Here is a 19,755-nt window from a genome sequence, read left to right as displayed (position 1 = left end):
ACTGATGACCATGAAAACATTGTCAATTGTCGAAAAAAAACCATCTGGTTCACTAATGCCCTTTAGGGAAGGAAATCTGATGTCAAAGAACAAAGAAAGAAAATTACAACATAGGATCAGGCCCTTTGGCCCTCCAAGCCTGCACCGACCATGCTGCCTGACTTAACTAAAACCCCCTACCCTTCCGGGGACCATATTTCTCTATTCCCATCCCATTCACGTATTTGTCAAGACGCCCCTTAAAAGCCATTACCATATCCGCTTCCACTACCTCTCCCGACAGCGAGTTCCAGGCATCCTCTGTGTAAAAAATCTGCCTCGTAATCTCCTTTAAACCTTGCCCCTCACACCTTAAACCTATGCGTCCTAGTAACTGACTCTTCCAACCTGGAAAAAAGCTTCTAACTAATCACTCTGTCCATGCTTCTCATAATCTATCAGGTCTCCCCTCAGCCTCCGTCGTTCCAGTGAGAATAAACCAAGTTTCTCCAACCTCTCCCCATAGCTAATGCCCTCCATACCAGGCAACATTCTGGTAAATCTTTTCTATACCCTCTCCAAAGCCTCCACATTTTTCTGGTAGTGTGGCGACCAGAATTAACACTATATTCCAAGTGCAGCCCAACTGAGGTTCTATAAAGCTGTAACATGACTTGCCGATTTCTAAACTCAGTGTCCCGGCCGATGAAGGCAAGCATGTCGTATGCCTTCTTGACTACCTTCTCCACCTGCGTTGTCACTTTCAGTGACCTGTGTACCTGTACACCCAGATCCCTATGCCTATCAATACTCCTATGGGTTCTGCAGTTTACTTTCCTTACCTGGTCTGGCCTACAAGTGACTCCAGAGCCACAGCAATGGCTCAAGTGCGCTTCAGCAACAAGGATGGGCAATAAATTCTGGCCAGCCAGCGATGCCCATGTCCCATGAATGAACAATATTCAGGCGTGGGCTAAGTGGCAAGTGATATTCACGCCACACAAATGCCAGGCAATGACCATCACATCATTAACGGTAATTTGGTGCTTTTGAGAACTGACTGGAAGGTTTGCATCCTGTCTAACCCCTGGGAAAAGCTACTTCTCTCTTGTACTGAAGATGTTGCTGATGCTGGGATGTAGTTCCATATGTGTTCCCCATAATTTTTCGAAGTCTGTACCTTTCATGAGCCAAGATAACAGTTAGTAGGCCATTCATATCCAGAAGAGCATCTACTCGGGAATACTTACAGCAGCATTCCCCACAATCATTCATGATCTGATCGTTCACCTCTTGCACAATCCAAGCATCAAGCCTTACATCCCTGTCTGAATGCTTTACGCTGGCTCTAACACTCAAAATGCCACACCTAGCTATTTTCCTCATTACAGAATAGATATTTTTACTTAAAAATACTTACTGTGCCAGGACGGGGATCTGGGATTTTATCTTGAAGTGCTCCCCATTTTTCAGTGTCCATTATATATTCCATATATTGCCCATCAAAGGCTTTCTGCACATCAGCGATATTGTAAGCACACACCGCAGAAACATTTTCGTTACCCCTAGAGATAAAGTTTAAAGTTTATTTATTAGTCACAAGTAGGCTTACATTAACACTGCAATGAAGTTACTGTGAAAATCCCCTGGTCGCCACACTCAGCCACCTGTTCGGAAACACTGAGGGAGAATTTAGTATGGCCAATGCACCTAACCAGCACATCTTTTGGACTGTGGGAAGAAACCGGAGCACCCGGAGGAAACCCACGTAGACACAGGGAGAACGTGCAGACTCCGCACAGACAGTGCCCCAAATCGGGAATCGAACCCAGGTCCCCGACGCTGTGACACAGCATTGCTAACCACTGTGCTCCTGTGCCCCATGGTATGGAGGCAGGTGAAAGATTAATCAGTTTTAATTAAATTCTGCAGCTTTTACTCAAATATCATGCTTTAACATGTAAAAGAAAAACTCCACCCCTTACAAGTTCAACCAATTAGCCCAATAAAAAGAAACACCATTCACATACAACACACTATTGCAGGTCAAGGCAATTGGCAAATAACCAATCCATAGACTCTCCTTAAGATACTTGAGAATTCACCAGGGGCACTTACTCCTGACCTCATTATATTCTTAGCCCAAATGTGGACAAAATAGTTCAACTCAAGAGGTGAGGTGAATGCAACTGCCCTTGACATTCATTCAGCATTTGACCAAGTGTGGAGTTTAGGAGCTTTGGCAAAGTTGAAGTCATGATTAATCCTACACTGGTTGGAATCATAAATAACACAAAGAAAAATATGTGTTGCTGTTGGACAGCAATTATGTTAGTCCCAGGACAATGCTACCAGAATTCTTCAGACTAGAATCCATCAATAACCTTCCCTGCATCTTGAAATTGGAAGCAGTCCAAGTCTGTATGCAGCAATACCTGAACAACATTCAGGCTTGGGCTAAGTGGTAAGTGACATTCATGCCACACAAATGCCAGGCAATGACCATCTCCAACAAGAGCCACCTACTCCTGGAATTATTTGGCTGACATGCCTTTGTCCTTTGAATTACAAAAAAAACTGTTTTCAGCTTCAACAGTTAGATAAGAACAGAAGAACTAGGAACAGGAGTAGGCCATTTGGCCCCTCAAGTCTGCTCATCATTCAAGAAGATCATGACTGATCTTTTCGTGGACTCAGCTCCACCAACTGTCCGCTCACCATAACCCTTAATTCCTTTACTGTTCAAAAATCTGTCAATCATTGCCTTAAAAACATTCAACGCGGTAGCCTCAACTACTTCACTGGGCAGGGAATTCAACAGGTTTACGATCCTTTAGGTGAAGAAGTTGCTATATAAGTTAGCTGTGTTTTACTGTGGTGATTATCATCAGGCTCTACGCTGTAAAATTTAATTGACTGGTACTTTAATCAGCATTGTGTAAGTACAGTGCAGCTCCGTTATAACGCGATGGTTGGGGTCCATAAAATGTTAGTGTGAAAAAAGTAGGGTCGTGCTAAATTGGAGTTCAAGAAAATCAGCGTTTAAACTGACCCACTGTTGACCTAACATCCCAAAACACCATATTATTGCCCTATTTGACCTGTTTTTTGCACATTTACCATCTGGCAAGTAATGTATCTTTTAATTAAAGAATTCTGTGAATAAATCATTGTTGTTACAGTAGAAATTAAAACACGTTAATGTTTAGTAAAGCTTTTTAATAAACAAAACAGTTTATTTCTTAAAAAAGGGTCCAATGATTCCATCGTGTTATATCCGAATTCGTGCTAAATCGGGGCGCGTAAAATTGGGGTTTCACTGTATTGGGATTCATTAGAGTACCTATCTCATTGGGAAAATGCTGTTATGCTTCAAAACTGAAGAAAACATCATTTGGGAGCTTTATGTCATTGATTTCAGGAAGCTTACTGGAGAACATGTCTCTGTCTCTATCAATAAGGATGAAGTAGAAAAGACTAAGGAAATTTGGCATGTCAGCTACGACTCTCACCAATTTTTGCAGATGCACCAAATGGATTGAATGGGCTTCATTCATGATCCTTTGTAGTTCCTTGCAGTCTTGGCAGAGCAGGAGCCATACCAAGCTGTGATACAACCAGAAAGAATGCTTTCTATGGTGCATCTGCAAAAATTGGTGAGAGTCGTAGCTGACATGCCAAATTTCGTTAGTCTTCTGAGAAAGTAGAGGTGTTGATGGGCTTTCTGCACTATAGTGTTGGCATAGGGGACCAGGACAGGTTGTTGGTGATCTGGGCATCTAAAAACTTGAAGTTCTCGACCCTTTCTACTTCATCCCCATTGATATAGGCAGAGACATGTTCTACACTAAGCTTCCTAAAGTCATTGACAATCTTCTTTCTTTTGTTGACATTGAGGGTGAGATTATTGTCGCTGTATCAGTTCACCAAATTCTCTATTTCATTCCATCTTTCCTGAACTGCTGAAATCTATCAGGAGCAAGTACACCCAGTGGTGTTCCAGGATTTTGGTACAGTGATAGGAATGAAAAAGTAATTCAAAGTTGAGATGGTGTTCCCATACATCAGCTGCCCTGACATTGTCAACTCCACTTTAAGGGGAGTGGTGAAAGCAAAGTACTGCGGGTGTTGGACTCTGAAACAAAAACAGAAAATGCTGGAAAATCTCAGCATCTGTGCAGAGAGAACAGAGGCAATGTTTCGAGTGTAGATGATAATTCAGTCTCTGACTAAGAGTTCATTCGGATTTGAAACATTGACTCTATTCTCTCTCCATAGAGCAGTTAGAGCTGTTGAGATTTTCCAGCATTTTCTGTTTTTGATCAAGGAGAATGGCCTGGATAAGTCTTGAAGAGCTCCTGGAGTGCAAATCTGGCTGGGTAAGTCTACCTGGGATCAGTTGTTGATCATCCTACTGAACACCCACAGCTCTGCTGTATATTCTCGGTTTGCCTTCTGGTCGCATTTGTACGTTGCCGCTGAATTGTTTCCATTAGCGTCATTTAATAATTGTCCAAAAAGGGATAAAAGGCTGAAAACTGGGACATTTGAATGATTTTCACACCGGGATGTTGAATAAAAATCCAGGACTGTTCTGGCGAAACTGGGACAAAATGTCAGTTATGTTGTTACGAAGATTTAATATCCTCACATTCTCCATGGGCTGCATGTTCAGGAGAGGGGCGGCAGAAGGACAGGATAAATTGAGGTAGGGAAAAAGGAGTTAGAAAAGCATATGCCTTTTTTATGCCCAATATCAACAGTGTTCAAAACCACAAATTCCAATCACCCACAACAAGATGCCACTAAACCACTTGGATGCTAAACCTGGCAGTCAAAACAGAGGCGATATGCAGAAAATGTTTCACTTATATACATGCCAGAGACAAAATAACACATTATATTGAATTGTTGGAGCTCACAAACAGAGCAAGGACAATGCTCAAAGTAAGTCATCTTGTAGGATAGAGATCACTAAGAACAGAAATGGGGGAGGGGAGAAGATTCAGAGTAATCAATCACATAAAACAGCGGTTTCCTCCCACATTCCAAAGATGTGCAGGTTAGGAGAATTAGCCATGGTAAATACGCAGGGTTGGGGGATGGGGCCTGGTTAAAATGCCCTTTGTAGCATCGGTGCAGACCTGATGAGCCAAATGGACTTCTTCTGCACTGTAGGGATTCTACAGTAAAAAGTCTGACAACACCAGGTTTCAGTCCAACTGATTTATTTGATAGTAAATTCACTAGCTTTCGGGTTCGCCCCTTCGTCAGGTGAATGGAGAGTTCTGGCCTCAGACAGAGCATATAAAGCACAGACACTTTACAGATTACTGATTAGAATGCGAATCTTTACACCTAACCTGCTGTTCAAGTCTTAAAGTGGCTAACAATGTGTGCGGAAGGAGCACTGATCACAGGTTAAAGAGATGTGTATTGTCTCCAGACAGTACAGTGAGTGAGGTTTTGCAAACCCAGGCAAGTCACGGGGGTTACAGATAGTGCGACATGAACCCAAGATCCCTGTTGAGACCGTCCTCATGTGTGCGGAACTTGGCTATCAGTCTCTGCTCAGCGACTCTGCGCTGAGACATGGATAGAGCAGGGTCAGGAATGGTTGTTGCAGGTTCCGGGGTTCAAATGCTTCAGTAGGAGTAGAGAAGGAGGTAGAAGGGGGGGAGGGGTAGCATTATTAGTCAAGGATTGTATCACGGTGTCAGAGAGGAAGTTTGATGAGGACTTGCCTGTTGAGGTAGTATGGGCTGAGGTTAGAAATAGGAGAGGAGAGGTCACCCTGTTGGGAGTCTTTTATAGACCTCCTAAAAGTTCAAGAGAGGTGGAAGAAAGGATTGTGGAGACGATCCTGGATAGGAGTGAAAGTAATAGGGTAATTGTTATGGGGGACTTTAACTTTACTAATATTGATTGGAATAGCTGTAGCTCTAGCTCATTAGAGGGGTCAGTTTTTGTACAAAGCGTGCAGGAAGGTTTTTTGACTCAGTATGTTGATAGGCCAACTAGAGGTGAGGCTATATTGGATTTGGTGCTGGGAAATGAGCCAGACCAGGTGCTAGACTTGGAAGTTGGTGTGCATTTTGGTGATAGTGACCACACTTCGGTTACGTTCACCTTAGTGATGGAAAGGGATAGGCATGAACCTCAGGTCAGTAGTTTTAGCTGGGGGAAGGGTAATTATGAGGCTATTAGGAGAGAATTAGGAAGCATAGGTTGGACTAGGAGACTACAGGGTCTCGGAACGTCCGAAACGTGGAGTTTTTTCAAGGAGCAGCTACTGCGAGTCCTTGATATGTATGTCCCTGTCAGGCAAGGAGCAATTGGTCGAGCTAGGGAACCGTGGTGCACTAGGAAAGTTGATTCGCTGGTTAAAAAGAAAAAGGAGGCTTATGTCCGGATGAGACTTGAGGGCTCAGGTAGTGCACTAGAAAGCTTTAGATTGGCTAGGAGGGAGTTAAAGAGTGAGTTAAGAAGGGCTAAAAGAGGATATGAGAAGACTTTGGCTGATAGGATTAAGGAGAATCCTAAGACGTTCTATAGATATGTTAAGAACAGAAGGTTGGTTAGGGCAAGATTAGGGCCAGTTAGAGACAGCAGTGGGAATTTATGTGTGGAACCGGAAGAGATTAGAGAGGCATTGAACCAATATTTCTCTTCGGTGTTCACGCAGGGGAACATAAATGTAGCTGTGGAGAACACTGGGTTACAGGGCTGTAAACTGGACAGTATTGCCGTTGATAAGGAGGATGTGCTAGATATTCTTGAGGGTTTGAAAATAGATAAGTCCCCTGGGCCGGACAGGATTTACCCTAGGATTCTCTGGGAGGCAAGAGAGGAGATTGCAGAGCTTCTGGCTCTGATCTTCTGGTCGTCGTTGGTCACAGGTATAGTGCCAGAAGATTGGAGGATAGCGAATATTGTCCCATTGTTTAAGAAGGGGAACAGAGACTTCCCCGGGAATTATAGACCGGTGAGTCTTACTTCTGTTGTGGGCAAGGTTTTAGAAAAAATTATTAGGGATAGGATTTATAGTTATTTGGAGAGTAATGAATTGATTGGAGTTAGTCAGCATGGTTTTGTAGAGGGTAGGTCATGCCTTACTAACCTTATTGAGTTTTTTGAGAAAGTGACTAAAGAGGTGGATGGGGGTAAGGCAGTTGACGTGGTATATATGGACTTTAGTAAGGCCTTTGATAAGGTTCACCATGGAAGGCTTCTGCAGAAAATGCAGATGTATGGGATTGAGGGTGATTTAGGAAATTGGATCAGGAATTGGCTGGCGGATAGGAGACAGAGGGTGGTGGTTGATGGTAAGTATTCGTCATGGAGTTCAGTTACGAGTGGTGTGCCTCAGGGATCTGTTTTGGGGCCACTGCTGTTTGTAATTTTTATAAATGATCTGGATGACGGTATAGTTGGGTGGATTAGTAAATTTGCTGATGACACCAAAGTCGGAGGTGTGGTAGATAGTGAGGAAGGGTGTCTTAGTTTACAGGGAGACTTGGACAAGTTGGAGAGCTGGGCCGAGAGGTGGCGGATGGACTTTAATGCGGAGAAGTGTGAGGTAATTCACTTTGGCAGGAATAACGGATGTGTAGAGTATAGGGCTAACGGTAGGACTCTGAATAGTGTGGATGAACAGAGGGATCTAGGTGTATGTGTACATAGATCCCTGAAAGTTGGGAATCAAGTAGATAGGGTTGTTAGGAAGGCATACGGTGTCTTGGCGTTTATTGGTAGGGGGGTTGAATTTAGGAGCCGCAGCATCATGTTGCAACTGTACAAAACTCTGGTGCGGCCGCACTTGGAGTATTGTGTGCAGTTCTGGTCCCCACATTATAGGAAGGATGTGGAGGCTTTGGAGAGGGTGCAGAGGAGGTTTACCAGGATGTTGCCTGGTATGGAGGGGAGGTCCTATGAGGAGAGACTGAGGGATTTGAGGTTGTTTTCGTTAGAAAGAAGGCGGCTACGAGGGGACCTTATTGAAACATATAAGATGATTAGAGGTTTAGATAGGGTGGACAGTGATAGCCTTTTTCCTCGGATGGAGAAAGCTAGCACGAGGGGGCATAGCTTTAAATTAAGGGGTGGTAGTTATAGGACGGATGTCAGGGGTAGGTTCTTTACCCAGAGGGTGGTGAGGGATTGGAATGCCCTGCCTGCTGCAGTTGTAAATGCGCCTAGTTTGGGGGCGTTTAAGAGATCCGTGGATAGGTTTATGGATGGTAAGGGTTTGGTTTAGGTTAGAGGGTCATTGCTTTTTAACTGGTCGGCGCAACATTGTGGGCCGAAGGGCCTGTTCTGCGCTGTAATGTTCTATGTTCTATGTCGTGTGTCGTGAAGGCAGCCTTGGAGAATGCTTACCCGAAGGTCAGAGGCTGAATGCCCATGACCACTGAAGTGTTTGCCAACAGGAAGGGAACACGGTAAATACTCTTGCAACTCGGCCAACATTGTCTACCTGATACGTTGCAAGAAAGGATGTACCGAAGCATGGTACATTGGGGAGACCATGCAGACACTACGACAACGGATGAATGAACGTCGCTCGACAATCACCAGGCAAGACTGTTCCCTTCCTGTTGGCGAACACTTCAGTGGTCATGGGCATTCAGCCTCTGACCTTCGGGTAAGCATTCTCCAATGCGGCCTTCACGACACACGACAGCGCAGAGTCGCTGAGCAGAGACTGATAGCCAAGTCCCGCACACATGAGGACGGTCTCAACAGGGATCTTGGGTTCATGTCGCACTATCTGTAACCCCCGTGACTTGCCTGGGTTTGCAAAACCTCACTCACTGTACTGTCTGGAGACAATACACATCTCTTTATCCTGTAATCAGTGCTCCTTCCACACACATTGTTAGCCACTTTAAGACTTGAACAGCAGGTTAGGTGTAAAGATTCGCATTCTAATCAGTAATCTGTAAAGTGTCTATGCTTTATATGCTCTGTCTGAGGCCAGAACTCTCCATTCACCTGACGAAGGGGCGAACCCGAAAGCTAGTGAATTTACTATCAAATAAATCGGTTGGACTGAAACCTTGTGTTGTCAGACTTTTTACTGTGTTTACCCCAGTCCAACGCTGGTATATCCACATCAGGGATTCTACAGAACATTGATGATGATAGCCCAGAAATTGCAGATATGATATAACTGCAATTGCACACAATACTCCATCTGTGGCCTAAGCAATGTTTATAAAGTTGTACCAAGACCTCCCTGCTCCTATATTCTATGTTCTGGCTAATGAAGGCAAGCATTCCGTATGCCTTCTTCACCATCTTATCTATCTGTGCTACCACCTTCAGGGATCTATGAACTTATACCCCAAGGTCTCTTTGTCCCTCAATACTCCCTTGGGACTTACAGTTCACTGTGTATTCTCTTACAAGACCTCTCAAAATGCCTCACCTCACACTCATCAGAATTAAATTCCGTCTGCCATTGCTCTGCCCAACTTACCAGCTGATCAATATCACTCTGTAGCCTCAAACTATCAACAACTTCTCACTATCAGCAACACCACCGATTTCTGTGTCGTTTGCAAACTTAGTAACAATATCTTCTATTTTCACACCAAGTCGTTAATGTATATATCAAACAGCAAGGATGCTAGCACCAATCGCTTTGGTACATCACTGGTCACAGGCTTCCAATCACAAAAGCAGCCCTACACCATCATCCTTTGCTTCCTATTAACAAGCCAATTTTGGATCCAATTTGCAAGTCATCTTGGATCGCATGGGCTGTAACCTTATAGACCAGTCTTCCATGTGGGACCTTATCAAAGGCCTTACTGATGTCCATGTAAATTGTGCTAACCTTATCAATATATTTAGTTACTTTTTCAAAAAACTCAACTAAATTAGTTAGTCAAGATCTTCCAAAACAAGTCCGTGCTGACTACTCCTGATCAATCCTCGCCTTTCCAAGTGTTCATTAATCCTGTACCTCAGAATTCTTTCCAATAATTTCCCCACCACTGATGTTAGACTAATTGGCCTGTAATACCCTGCTGTCCAACTTGAATAAAGGTACATTAGCTATCCTCCCATTATCTGGCACCTGTGGCTAGGGAAGATTTAAATTTATATTTACAGCTCAGTCTTTAACATCATTATTCCTACGAGACGTATCTCCAAATTTCATGGCCTGGGGCTCAGCTCCTCCTTCTGCAACTGGATCCTAGACTTCTTAACCCACAGACCACAATCAATAAGGAAAGGCAGCAACATCTCCTCCACTATCATCCTCAACACCGGTGCCCCATAAGGCTGTGTCCTCAACCCCTTACTACACTCCTTATACACTTGTGACTGTGTGGTCAATTCCCCTCCAACTCGATTTTCAAGTTTGCTGACACCACCATTGTTGTGGATCAAATTTCAAACAATGACAAGACTGAGTACAGGAATGAGACAGAGAATCTGGTGAACTGGTGCAGTGACAATAATCTCTCCCTCAATGTCAACAAAACAAAGGAGATTGTCATTGGCTTCAGGAAGCACAATGGAGGAGGACATTCCACAGTCCATATCAACAGGGACAAAGTAGAAATGATCGAGAGCTTCAGGTTTTTACATGTCCGGATCACCAACAACCCACCCTGGTCTCTCCATGTGGACACTATAGTTAAGAAAGCCTACCAACTCCTCTACTTTCAGGAGACTAAGGAAATTCGGCACTTCCGCTACAACTCTCACCAATTTCTACAGATGCACCATAGAAAGCATTCTTTCTGGATGTACCACAGCTTGATATTGCTCCTAGACTGCCCAAGACTGCAAGAAACTACAAAGGGTCATGAATGAAGCCCAGTCCACTTTTTCAAACCAGCCTCCCATCCATGGAAAGCTGCCAGCATAATCAAGGACTCCACATACCCCGGACATACTCTCTTTCACCTTCTTCCGTGGGGAAGAGGATACAAAAGTCTGAGATCACGTATGAACCGACTCAAGAATAGTTTCTTTCCTGCTGCCATCAGACTTTTGAATGGATTTTCCTCGCATTAAGTTGATCTTTTTCTACACCCTAGCTATGACTGTAATACTACATTCTGCACTCTCTCCTTTTCTTCACTATGTATGGTATGCTTTGTCTGTATAGCATGCAAAAAACGATACTTTTCACTGTATGTTAATACATGTGACAATAATAAATCAAATCAAATCAACTATCTTCGACAGGGCCCTGCAATCTCCTCCCTTGCCTCCCATAGCAGCCTGGGATACATCTCACCAGGCCCTGCAGACTTATGCAGGTTTATGCCCACTAAAGCATCTAATACCTCCTTCTTATTAGTCTTAACATGCTCTAGAAACTCACCATCACAAATGAAGTCTCCAGCTACAATTTCTTTCTCCTTGGTGAACACAAATAAAAAATATTCATTTAAGTCCTTGCCCACATCTTCTGGCTCCCTATACAGATTGCCCCTTTGGTGTCTCTTTCCCTGGGCCCCGCTCTTTCCCTGGTCATCTTCTTGCTCTTAATATGCTATAAAATGCCTTGGGGTTTTCCTTAACCTTATCTGCCAATGATATTTGTGGCCTCTCTTTGCCCTCCTAATTTCGTTTTTAAGCACCGCCCCTATACACCTGAAGAGCCAGTACCTTCATGAAAGCAAAAAACTGGTGCAGCTTAAAGAGTTTTGCAAATTGGATACAGAAAAGAGAACAGTGTTGTTCTGTCGAAATTTGTTTACTTACCAGCTTGTGGAAAAGACTCCATAGAAGACAGTTGAACTTCTGTTATCCTTGTTGTGTTGAAGAGTAAAGACATCATGAATCTTATCAAAATACATCTCATTTCTCTCGTCAGGGCATATTAAACGGGCTTTGAGAAAGGAGGTCCATCTTTTCTGCAGTGTCTTCTGACCACCGATGTCACCCTGAACAAAGGGACATCCATAAGATGCTTTTCGGTACAAGAGCAGCACATCTAATGCTTTAATAGCAGTTTTAAAGGACTTGAGTTTTAGCCCCTCTTCCCATCCTTGAAGGATTGCCCACTTAGAGAGGGTGCTTGGTAAACCTGGCATCCTGGCTGCGGGCTTGCGAGAGGGAGGGATGTATGTGAATCTCCTGCTTAAACAGCCATTCCCAATGGGTAACCACCAGTGGAAACAGCCAGCCCTGTTTGTTCCAAGCCCCGCCACCCCCCGCCCCAACCCCACCTTCACTGGATCTGTTTGACTAGCCCCAGTGAGATCCATATCTACTTTATTTCCTGCCCTCCATTACATATAAAATAGGAGCAGAAAGAGGCCATTTGGTCCTTTGAGTCTGCTTCGCCATTAATTATGATCATGGCTGATCATTCAACTCAGCAGCCTGATCCCACCTTTCCCCCATATCCTTTGACCCTTGCTTCTTGGAAACAGTCAATATTTTGGCCTCAACTACTTTCTGTGGTAGCGAATTCCACAGGCTGATCACTCTCTGGATTGAGGTTGAACAGCGCTCCCAGCAGCAGCCACTGCTTCTGGCTGCACTGCTGGCCGCCATATCAATCAGCCGCTCTTGGAGGTGGGACATCTTCCCTTGAGGGAATAGAATCCACAACTTCAGACCATTAAGGGCCTTACAAACATTGTGGGCCAGTACAGGTGCAAATACCCCCATAATTTGTCCCATGGTGGACAGCCACTATTTCTGCAAAGAATTTTGGCCATAAATGCAAGAAGCACGGCTTAGCATTTAGCGATCAACATTTAAAGGCAAGACGTTCACACGCATTTGCACTTGAATAAGTATAAAATGTACAGCATGCATGTTGTGATGAACTAGCAAAATCAAAACAAAGTTTGCTAGGGTGGAAAACAACAGTAATTAAATAGTAAAAGGCATGCTGGTGCAAAGTGAAAGAGTTGTGTTAATGGAACAAGAAAACAGGGCCCGTCTGAAAGACGTGCTGGTTATGTGCATTGGCCACGCTAAATTCTCCCTCACTGTAACTGAAAAGGCCCCAGAGTGTGCGATTTTCACTGCATTGCAGTGTGAATGTAAGCCTATTGTGACACTAAGCCTATTGTGACACTATTGTGACATGGAGTTGGGGGTAGGGTGTTAGCGTGGATAGAGGATTGGTTGTCAAATAGGAGGCAGAGAGTGGGGGTCAATGGGTGCTATTCGGATTGGCGGTTGGTGACTAGTGGGGTGCCCCAGGGGTCGGTGCTGGGGCCTCAGCTATTTACCATTTATATAGATGATCTGGAGGAGGGAACCGAGTGCAGGGTGTCGAAATTTGCTGATGACACCAAGATTGGGGGAAAGGCAAATTGTGCGGAGGGTGTGGAGAGTCTGCAGAAGGATCTAGATAGGCTGGGCGAATGGGCCAGGAAATGGCAAATGGAATTTAATGTTGGCAAGTGTGAGGTGGTCCACTTTGGTAGGAAGAATGGTAGGAAGGACTATTACTTACGTGGCGAAAAACTGCAGCAGGCGACGGTGCAGAGGGACCTCGGGGTCCTTGTGCATGAGTCGCAAAAACCCAGCTTGCAGGTGCAGCAGGTGGTCAGGAAGGCGAATGGGATGCTGGCCTTCATAGCGAGGGGGATTGAATATAAAAGTAGGGAGGTCTTGCTGCAGCTGTATAGGGCATTGGTGAGGCCGCAGCTGGAGTACTGTGTGCAGTTTTGGGCGCCGCACCTGCGCAAGGATATTTTGGCCCTGGAGGGAGTGCAGAGGAGGTTTACTAGGCTGATACCGGAGTTGAGGGGGTTGAGCTATGAGGAGAGGCTGAATAAACTAGGCTTGTACTCGTTAGAGTTTAGAAGAATGAGGGGAGATCTCATTGAGACGTATAAGATGATGAATGGGATGGATAGGATAGAGGTGGAGAGACTCTTCCCGCTCAAAAAAGACAGTAGGACTAGGGGGCACAGCCTCAAGATAAAGGGGAGGCGGTTTAGAACGGAGTTGAGGAGGAACTTCTTCACTCAAAGGGTGGTGAATCTCTGGAATTCTCTGCCCGTTGAAGTGGTGGAGGCTGCCTCGCTAAATATTTTTAAGAAGCGGGTTGATGGGTTCTTGATAAGAGAGGGGATTAAGGGTTATGGGGAGAGGGCGGGAAAGTGGAACTGAGCCACAACAGATCAGCCATGATCTTATTGAATGGCGGGGCAGGCTCGAAGGGCTAGATGGCCTACTCCTGCTCCTATTTCTTATGTTCTTATGTTCTAATAATAAACTTTGAAACATGGCAGCGTAGTTGTAATGGGATGAGTAATCCAGTTGTAATCCCATGGTCCAGGCTAATATACTGGGGACAAATTCCATCATTGCTGCTGAGTTTAAATCCATTTAGAGTCATAGAGATTTACAGCATGGAAACAGGCCCTTCGGCCCAACTTGTCCATGCCGCCCTATTTTTTTAAAACCCCGAAGCTAATCCCAATTGCCCACATTTGGCCTATATCCCTCTATACCCATCACACTCATGTAAAAATCTAAATGCTTTTTAAAGATAAAATTGTACCCACCATTACTACTACTTCTGGCAGCTTATTCCAAACACTCACCACCCTGTGTGAAAAAATTACCCCTATGGACACTTTTGTATCTCTCCCCTCTCACCATAAACCTATGCCCTCTAGTTTTAAACTCCCCTATCTTTGGGAAAAGATATTGACAATTGACCTTGTTTATGTCCCTCATTATCTTATAGACCTCTATAAGGTCACCCCTCAGCCTCCTGTGCTCCAGAGAGGAAAGTCCCAGTCTATTCAGCCTCTCCTTCTAACTCAATCCATCAAGTCCCGGTAGCATCTTGTAAATCTTTTCTGTACTCTTTCTAGTTTAATAATATCCTTTCTATAATAGGGTGACCAGAGCTGCACACAGTATTCCAAGTGTGGCCTTACCAATGTCTTGTACAACTTCAACAAGACATCCCAACTCTTGTATTCAATTTTCTGACCGATGAAACCAAGCATGCCGAATGCTTTCTTCACCACTCTGTCCACCTGTGACTCCACTTTCAAGGAGCTATGAACATGTACCCCTAGATCTCTTTTTCTGTAGTTCTCCCCAACGCCTTTACATTGAACCAGGGCAGGACTTACTCAGTTGATCTAGCAAAATGCATCACCTTGCATTTATCTAAATTAACCTCCAGCTGCCATTCGTCAGCCCACTGGTCCAATTGATCAAGATCCCATTGCAATTGGAGATAACTTTCTTCACTGTCCACTATGCCACCAATCTTGGTGTCATCTGCAAACTTACTAACTATGCCCCCTATATTCTCATCCAAATCATTAATATAGTGGGCCCAGCACTGATCCCTGAGGCACACCGCTGGTCACAGGCCTCCAGTTTGAAAAACAACTCTCTACAATCACCCTCTGGCTTCTGTCAATAAGCCAATTTTGTATCCATTTAGATATCTCATCTTGGATCCTGTGAGATTTAACTTTATGCAACAACCTACCATTCAGTATTTTGGTAGGACCAGGAGACTTGTCTACCTTTAGCCTCATTAACTTGCCTAACGCTACCTCTTTCATGTTATCCCTCGGTATCCTTAAAGTGCAAAAATCTACGGCTCTCAGCCTTAAATATACGCAGTGATTAACAAGACCCTCTGTGGAGGAAGAATTCCAAAGGTTCACAAGACGCTAAGTAAAGAAATTTCTTTGTTTTATTCATTTGTAGGACATGGTCATCACTGGCTGGCCAGCACTTATTGCCCATCCCTAGTTGCCTTGGGAAGGTGATAGTGAGCTACCTTGTTGAATCGCTGCAGTCTGTGGGTTGACACATAATGCTGTTTGGGAGGGAATTCCAGGATTTTGACCCAGCGACTTGTGGAGGAACAGTGATATATTTCCAACTCAAGATGATGAGTGCCTTGGAGGGGAACCTGCAGGTGGTGGTGTTCCCATGTATCTGCTGCCCTTGTCCTTCTTAATGGAAGTGGTCGTGGGTTTGGAAGATGCTGTCTATGGACCTTTGCTGAATTGCTGTAGTGTCTCTTGTAGAGAGTACATACTGCTGCTACTGATCATGGCTGGTGGAAGGATTGAACGTTTGTGGATGTTGTGCCAATCAAGTGGGCTGCTTTGTCCTGGATGGTGTCAAGCTTCTTTGGTATTGTTGGAGCTGCACTCATCCTCTCAGTCCAAACTGATTGACTCTTTATCCTTGGACTATGGCTGGGATCTTCCCAGTTCTGGGGAAGTTGGTATGAAGGTTGGACCAGGAGTAAACTTGGGGATTCAGGTTGGGCGAGCAACATGTTCCAATCTCTGGACAAAATATTTGGAATTGAAAGCAATGGTAACCATAAAATTATCATGGATTGTTGTAAACACTGATCTGGCTTGAGGGGAGATTCGATAGAAGTGTACAGGATTCTGATAGATTTAGATAAGGTAGACAGAGAAAAACTATTCCTATTATTCATGTTTTAAAGACCAAGGAGCGCAGATTTATGGCTTTGGCCAAGTGGTTCTGGGGGAATGTGAGGTATAACACAGTGAGTGATAACGATCTGGAATTCAACAAAGGTGGTAGAAGTGGAGATGATTTCAAAGGGAAATTGGATGCTATACTGGAAAAGGACTGTGAGGTCAGAGGGGGAAATGGGACTAATTGGATTGCTCTACAGATAGCCAAGGGTGACCCAACCGTTCCGGGACTTCTGTGCATTTGAAGCACTTATCTACATCTACTGCAGACACACACACACACCCCCATGACTTTGCAGAAAAATTCACTGGTGCGGTTGAGGAAAGGTTTAAACTAAGCTGGCAAGGAGCTGGGCACCAGCATTAGTTGCAAAGTGCTTTGAGACGCTGGGTGTTTGTGAAAAGCATTATATAGGACAAGTTTTTTTTTGATTGACACTCCATATTCATCAGTTTGGAAACCTCTTGTCACCTTCCCCTCTTTGTTTCATCATCAAGCTCTCTTATCATTTCAGTAGCTCTCCTTTAACTTTTCAGCTCAGCTACATCCTTCCTGCAGCAAGGGCTTCAAAACCACACAAACTGCAGTGATGTCTTAAGGGAACAACTATCTTACTGCCCCATCCAAAGAACAAAGAACAAAGAAAATTACAGGCCCTTCAGCTCTCCAAACCTGCAGGAACAGGCCCTTCAGCCCTCCAAACCAGCACCGACCATGCTGCCTGTCTAAATTAAAACCCCCTACCCTTCCAGGCACCATATCCCTCTGTTCCCATCCTATTCATGTATTTGTCAAGACACCCCTTAAAAATCACTATCACATCTGCTTCCACTACCTCCCTGGCAATGAGTTCCACCACCCTCTATGTAAACAATCTGCCTCATACATTTCCTTTTAAACTTTGCCTCTCGCAGCTTAAACCTATGCCCACTAGTAATTGACTCCTCCAGCCTGGGAAAAAGCTTCTGACTATCTACTCTGTCCATGCCTCTCATAATCTTGTCGATCAGGTCACCCCTCAACCTCTGTCGTTTAGGTGAGAACAAACCAAGTTTCTCCAACCTATCCTCTAGCTAATGCCTTCCATACCAGGCAACATCCTGGTAAATCTTTTCTGTACCCTCTCCAAAGCCTCCACATCCTTCTGGTAGTGTGGCGACCAGAATTGAACACTATATTCCAAGTGCGGCCTAACTAAGGGTCTATAAAGCTACATGACTTACCAATTTTTAAACTCAATGCCTCAGCCAATGAAGGCAAGCATGCTATATGCCTTCTTAACTACCTTCTCCATCTGCATTGTCACTTTGTGACCTGTGTACCTGTACACCCTGGTCCCTTTGCCTATAAATACTCTTAAGGGTTCGGCTATTTACTGTATACTTCCCATTTGTATTAGACCTTCCAAAATGCATTAGCTCACATTTATCTGGATTAAACTCCATCTGCCATCTCTCCACCCAAGTTCTCAGCTGATCTATATCCTGCTGTATCCTCTGATACAGCAGGATATAGATCAGCAAATCCACCAACCACTGTGTCATCCACAAACTTACTAATCAAACCAGTCACGTTTTCCTCCAAATCATTTATATAGATTACAAACAGCACTGATTGCTGAGGAATGCCACTTGTCACAGCCCTCCATTCAGAAATGCACCCTTCCACTGCTACCCTCTGTCTTCTTTGACCGAACCAGTTTTGTATCCACCTTGCGAGCTCACCTCTGATCCCATGTGATTTCGCCTTCTGCACGAGTCTGCCGTGAGGAACCTTGTCAAAGGCTTGACTGAAATCCATGTAGACAACATCCACTGCCCTATCCTCATCAATCATCTTCGTCACTTCCTCGAAAAACTCAATCAAGTTAGTAAGACACCTCCCCTTCACAAAACCACTCACTAATACGTCCACTTATTTCCAACTGGGAATAAATCCTGTCTCGAAGAATCCTGTCCAATAATTTCCCTACCACTTGATGTAAGGCTCACTGACCTGTAATTACCTGGATTACTCTTGCTAACCTTCTTAAACAAAGGAACAACATTGGCTATCCTCCAATTTTCTGGGACCTCCCCTGTAAGAAGTCTCACAACATCAGGTTGAAGTCCAACAGGTTTATTTCGTAGCACAAGCCACTAGCTTTTGGAGTGCTGATCCTTCCCCCAGCAAGTGGGAGTTCTGTTCACAAACAGGCATATAAAGATACAAATTCAATTTGCAAAATAATGGTTGGAATGTGAGTCTTTTCAGGTAATCAAGTCTTAAAGATACGGACAATGTGAGTGGAGGGAGTGTTAGGCACAGGTTAAAGAGATGTATATCGTCTCCAGCCAGGACAGTTAGTGAGACTTTGCAAGCCCAGGCAAGTTGTGGGGGTTACAGATAGTCTGACATAAACCCAAGATCCTGGTTGAAGCCATCCATATGTGTGGCTTTCAGTCTCTGCTCAGCAACTCTGCACTGTCGTGTGTCATGAAGGCCTCCTTGGAGAACTCTTACCCAAAGAAGAGGCCGAATGCACGTGGCAGCTGAAGTGTTCCCCAACAGGAAAAGAACACCACTCTTGCCTGGTGATTGTCAAGCAGTGTTCATTCATCCGTTGTTGTAACATCTGCATGGTCTTCCTAACATACCATGTCTCGGGACATGCTTTCCTGCAGCGTATCAGGTATGGTGTGGAGATGCCGGCGTTGGACTGGGGTAAACACAGTAAGAAGCCTGGCAACACCAGGTTTAAGTCCAACCGATTTATTTGATAGCTTGTGAGTTTACTATCAAATAAATCGGTTGGACTTAAACCTGGTGCTGTCAGACTTCTTACTGTGTGTATCAGGTAGACAACGTTGGCTGAGTTGCAAGTGTTTGCTCTGTGTACCTGGTGGATGGTGTTCTCGTGTGAGATGATGGCATCCACGTCGATGATCAGCACATCTTGCAGAGGTTGCTGTGGCAGGGTTGTGTGGTGTCGTGGTCACTGTTTTTCTGAAGGCTGGGTAGTTTGCTGCAGACAATGGTCTGTTTGAGGTTGTGCGGTTATTTGAAGGCAAGAAGTGGGAGTGTGGGAATGACCTTGGTGAGATGTTCGTCTTCATCAATGACATGTTCACACTATCAGTACCCCCCATGACTTGCCTGGGCTTGCAAAATCTCACTAACTGTCCTGGCTGGAGACAATACACAGCTCTTTAATCTGTGCTTAACCCTCTTTCCACTCGCACTGTCTGTATCTTTAAGACTTGATTACCTGTAAAGACTCTCATTCCAACCATTATTTTGTAAATTGAGTTTGTGTCTTTATTTGCCTTGTTTGTGAACAGAACTCCCACTTACCTGATGAAA

The 19,755-nt window shown here is 44.4% G+C and overlaps 1 protein-coding gene across 1 annotated transcript in view; it reads right to left on the bottom strand.

Moving 5' to 3' along the window:
- The window catches only part of sema4f (sema domain, immunoglobulin domain (Ig), transmembrane domain (TM) and short cytoplasmic domain, (semaphorin) 4F), a 204,429-nt gene that overhangs the window by 28,718 nt on the left and 155,956 nt on the right, over nt 1-19,755 (bottom strand). The window contains exons 8-9 of the mRNA XM_080192998.1: nt 11,710-11,891; nt 1,400-1,544 (exon numbers count right to left, since the gene is read on the bottom strand). Coding sequence (XP_080049124.1) covers nt 1,400-1,544; nt 11,710-11,891 — 327 coding nt within the window. The remainder of the gene's footprint in view (nt 1-1,399; nt 1,545-11,709; nt 11,892-19,755) is intronic.

Source organism: Carcharhinus amblyrhynchos, chromosome 1 (assembly GCF_965287045.1).
Source record: "Carcharhinus amblyrhynchos chromosome 1, sCarAmb.v2.hapA, whole genome shotgun sequence".
In the NCBI taxonomy this organism is placed as follows: domain Eukaryota; kingdom Metazoa; phylum Chordata; class Chondrichthyes; order Carcharhiniformes; family Carcharhinidae; genus Carcharhinus; species Carcharhinus amblyrhynchos.
This window is presented reverse-complemented; position numbering and strand designations above follow the sequence as displayed.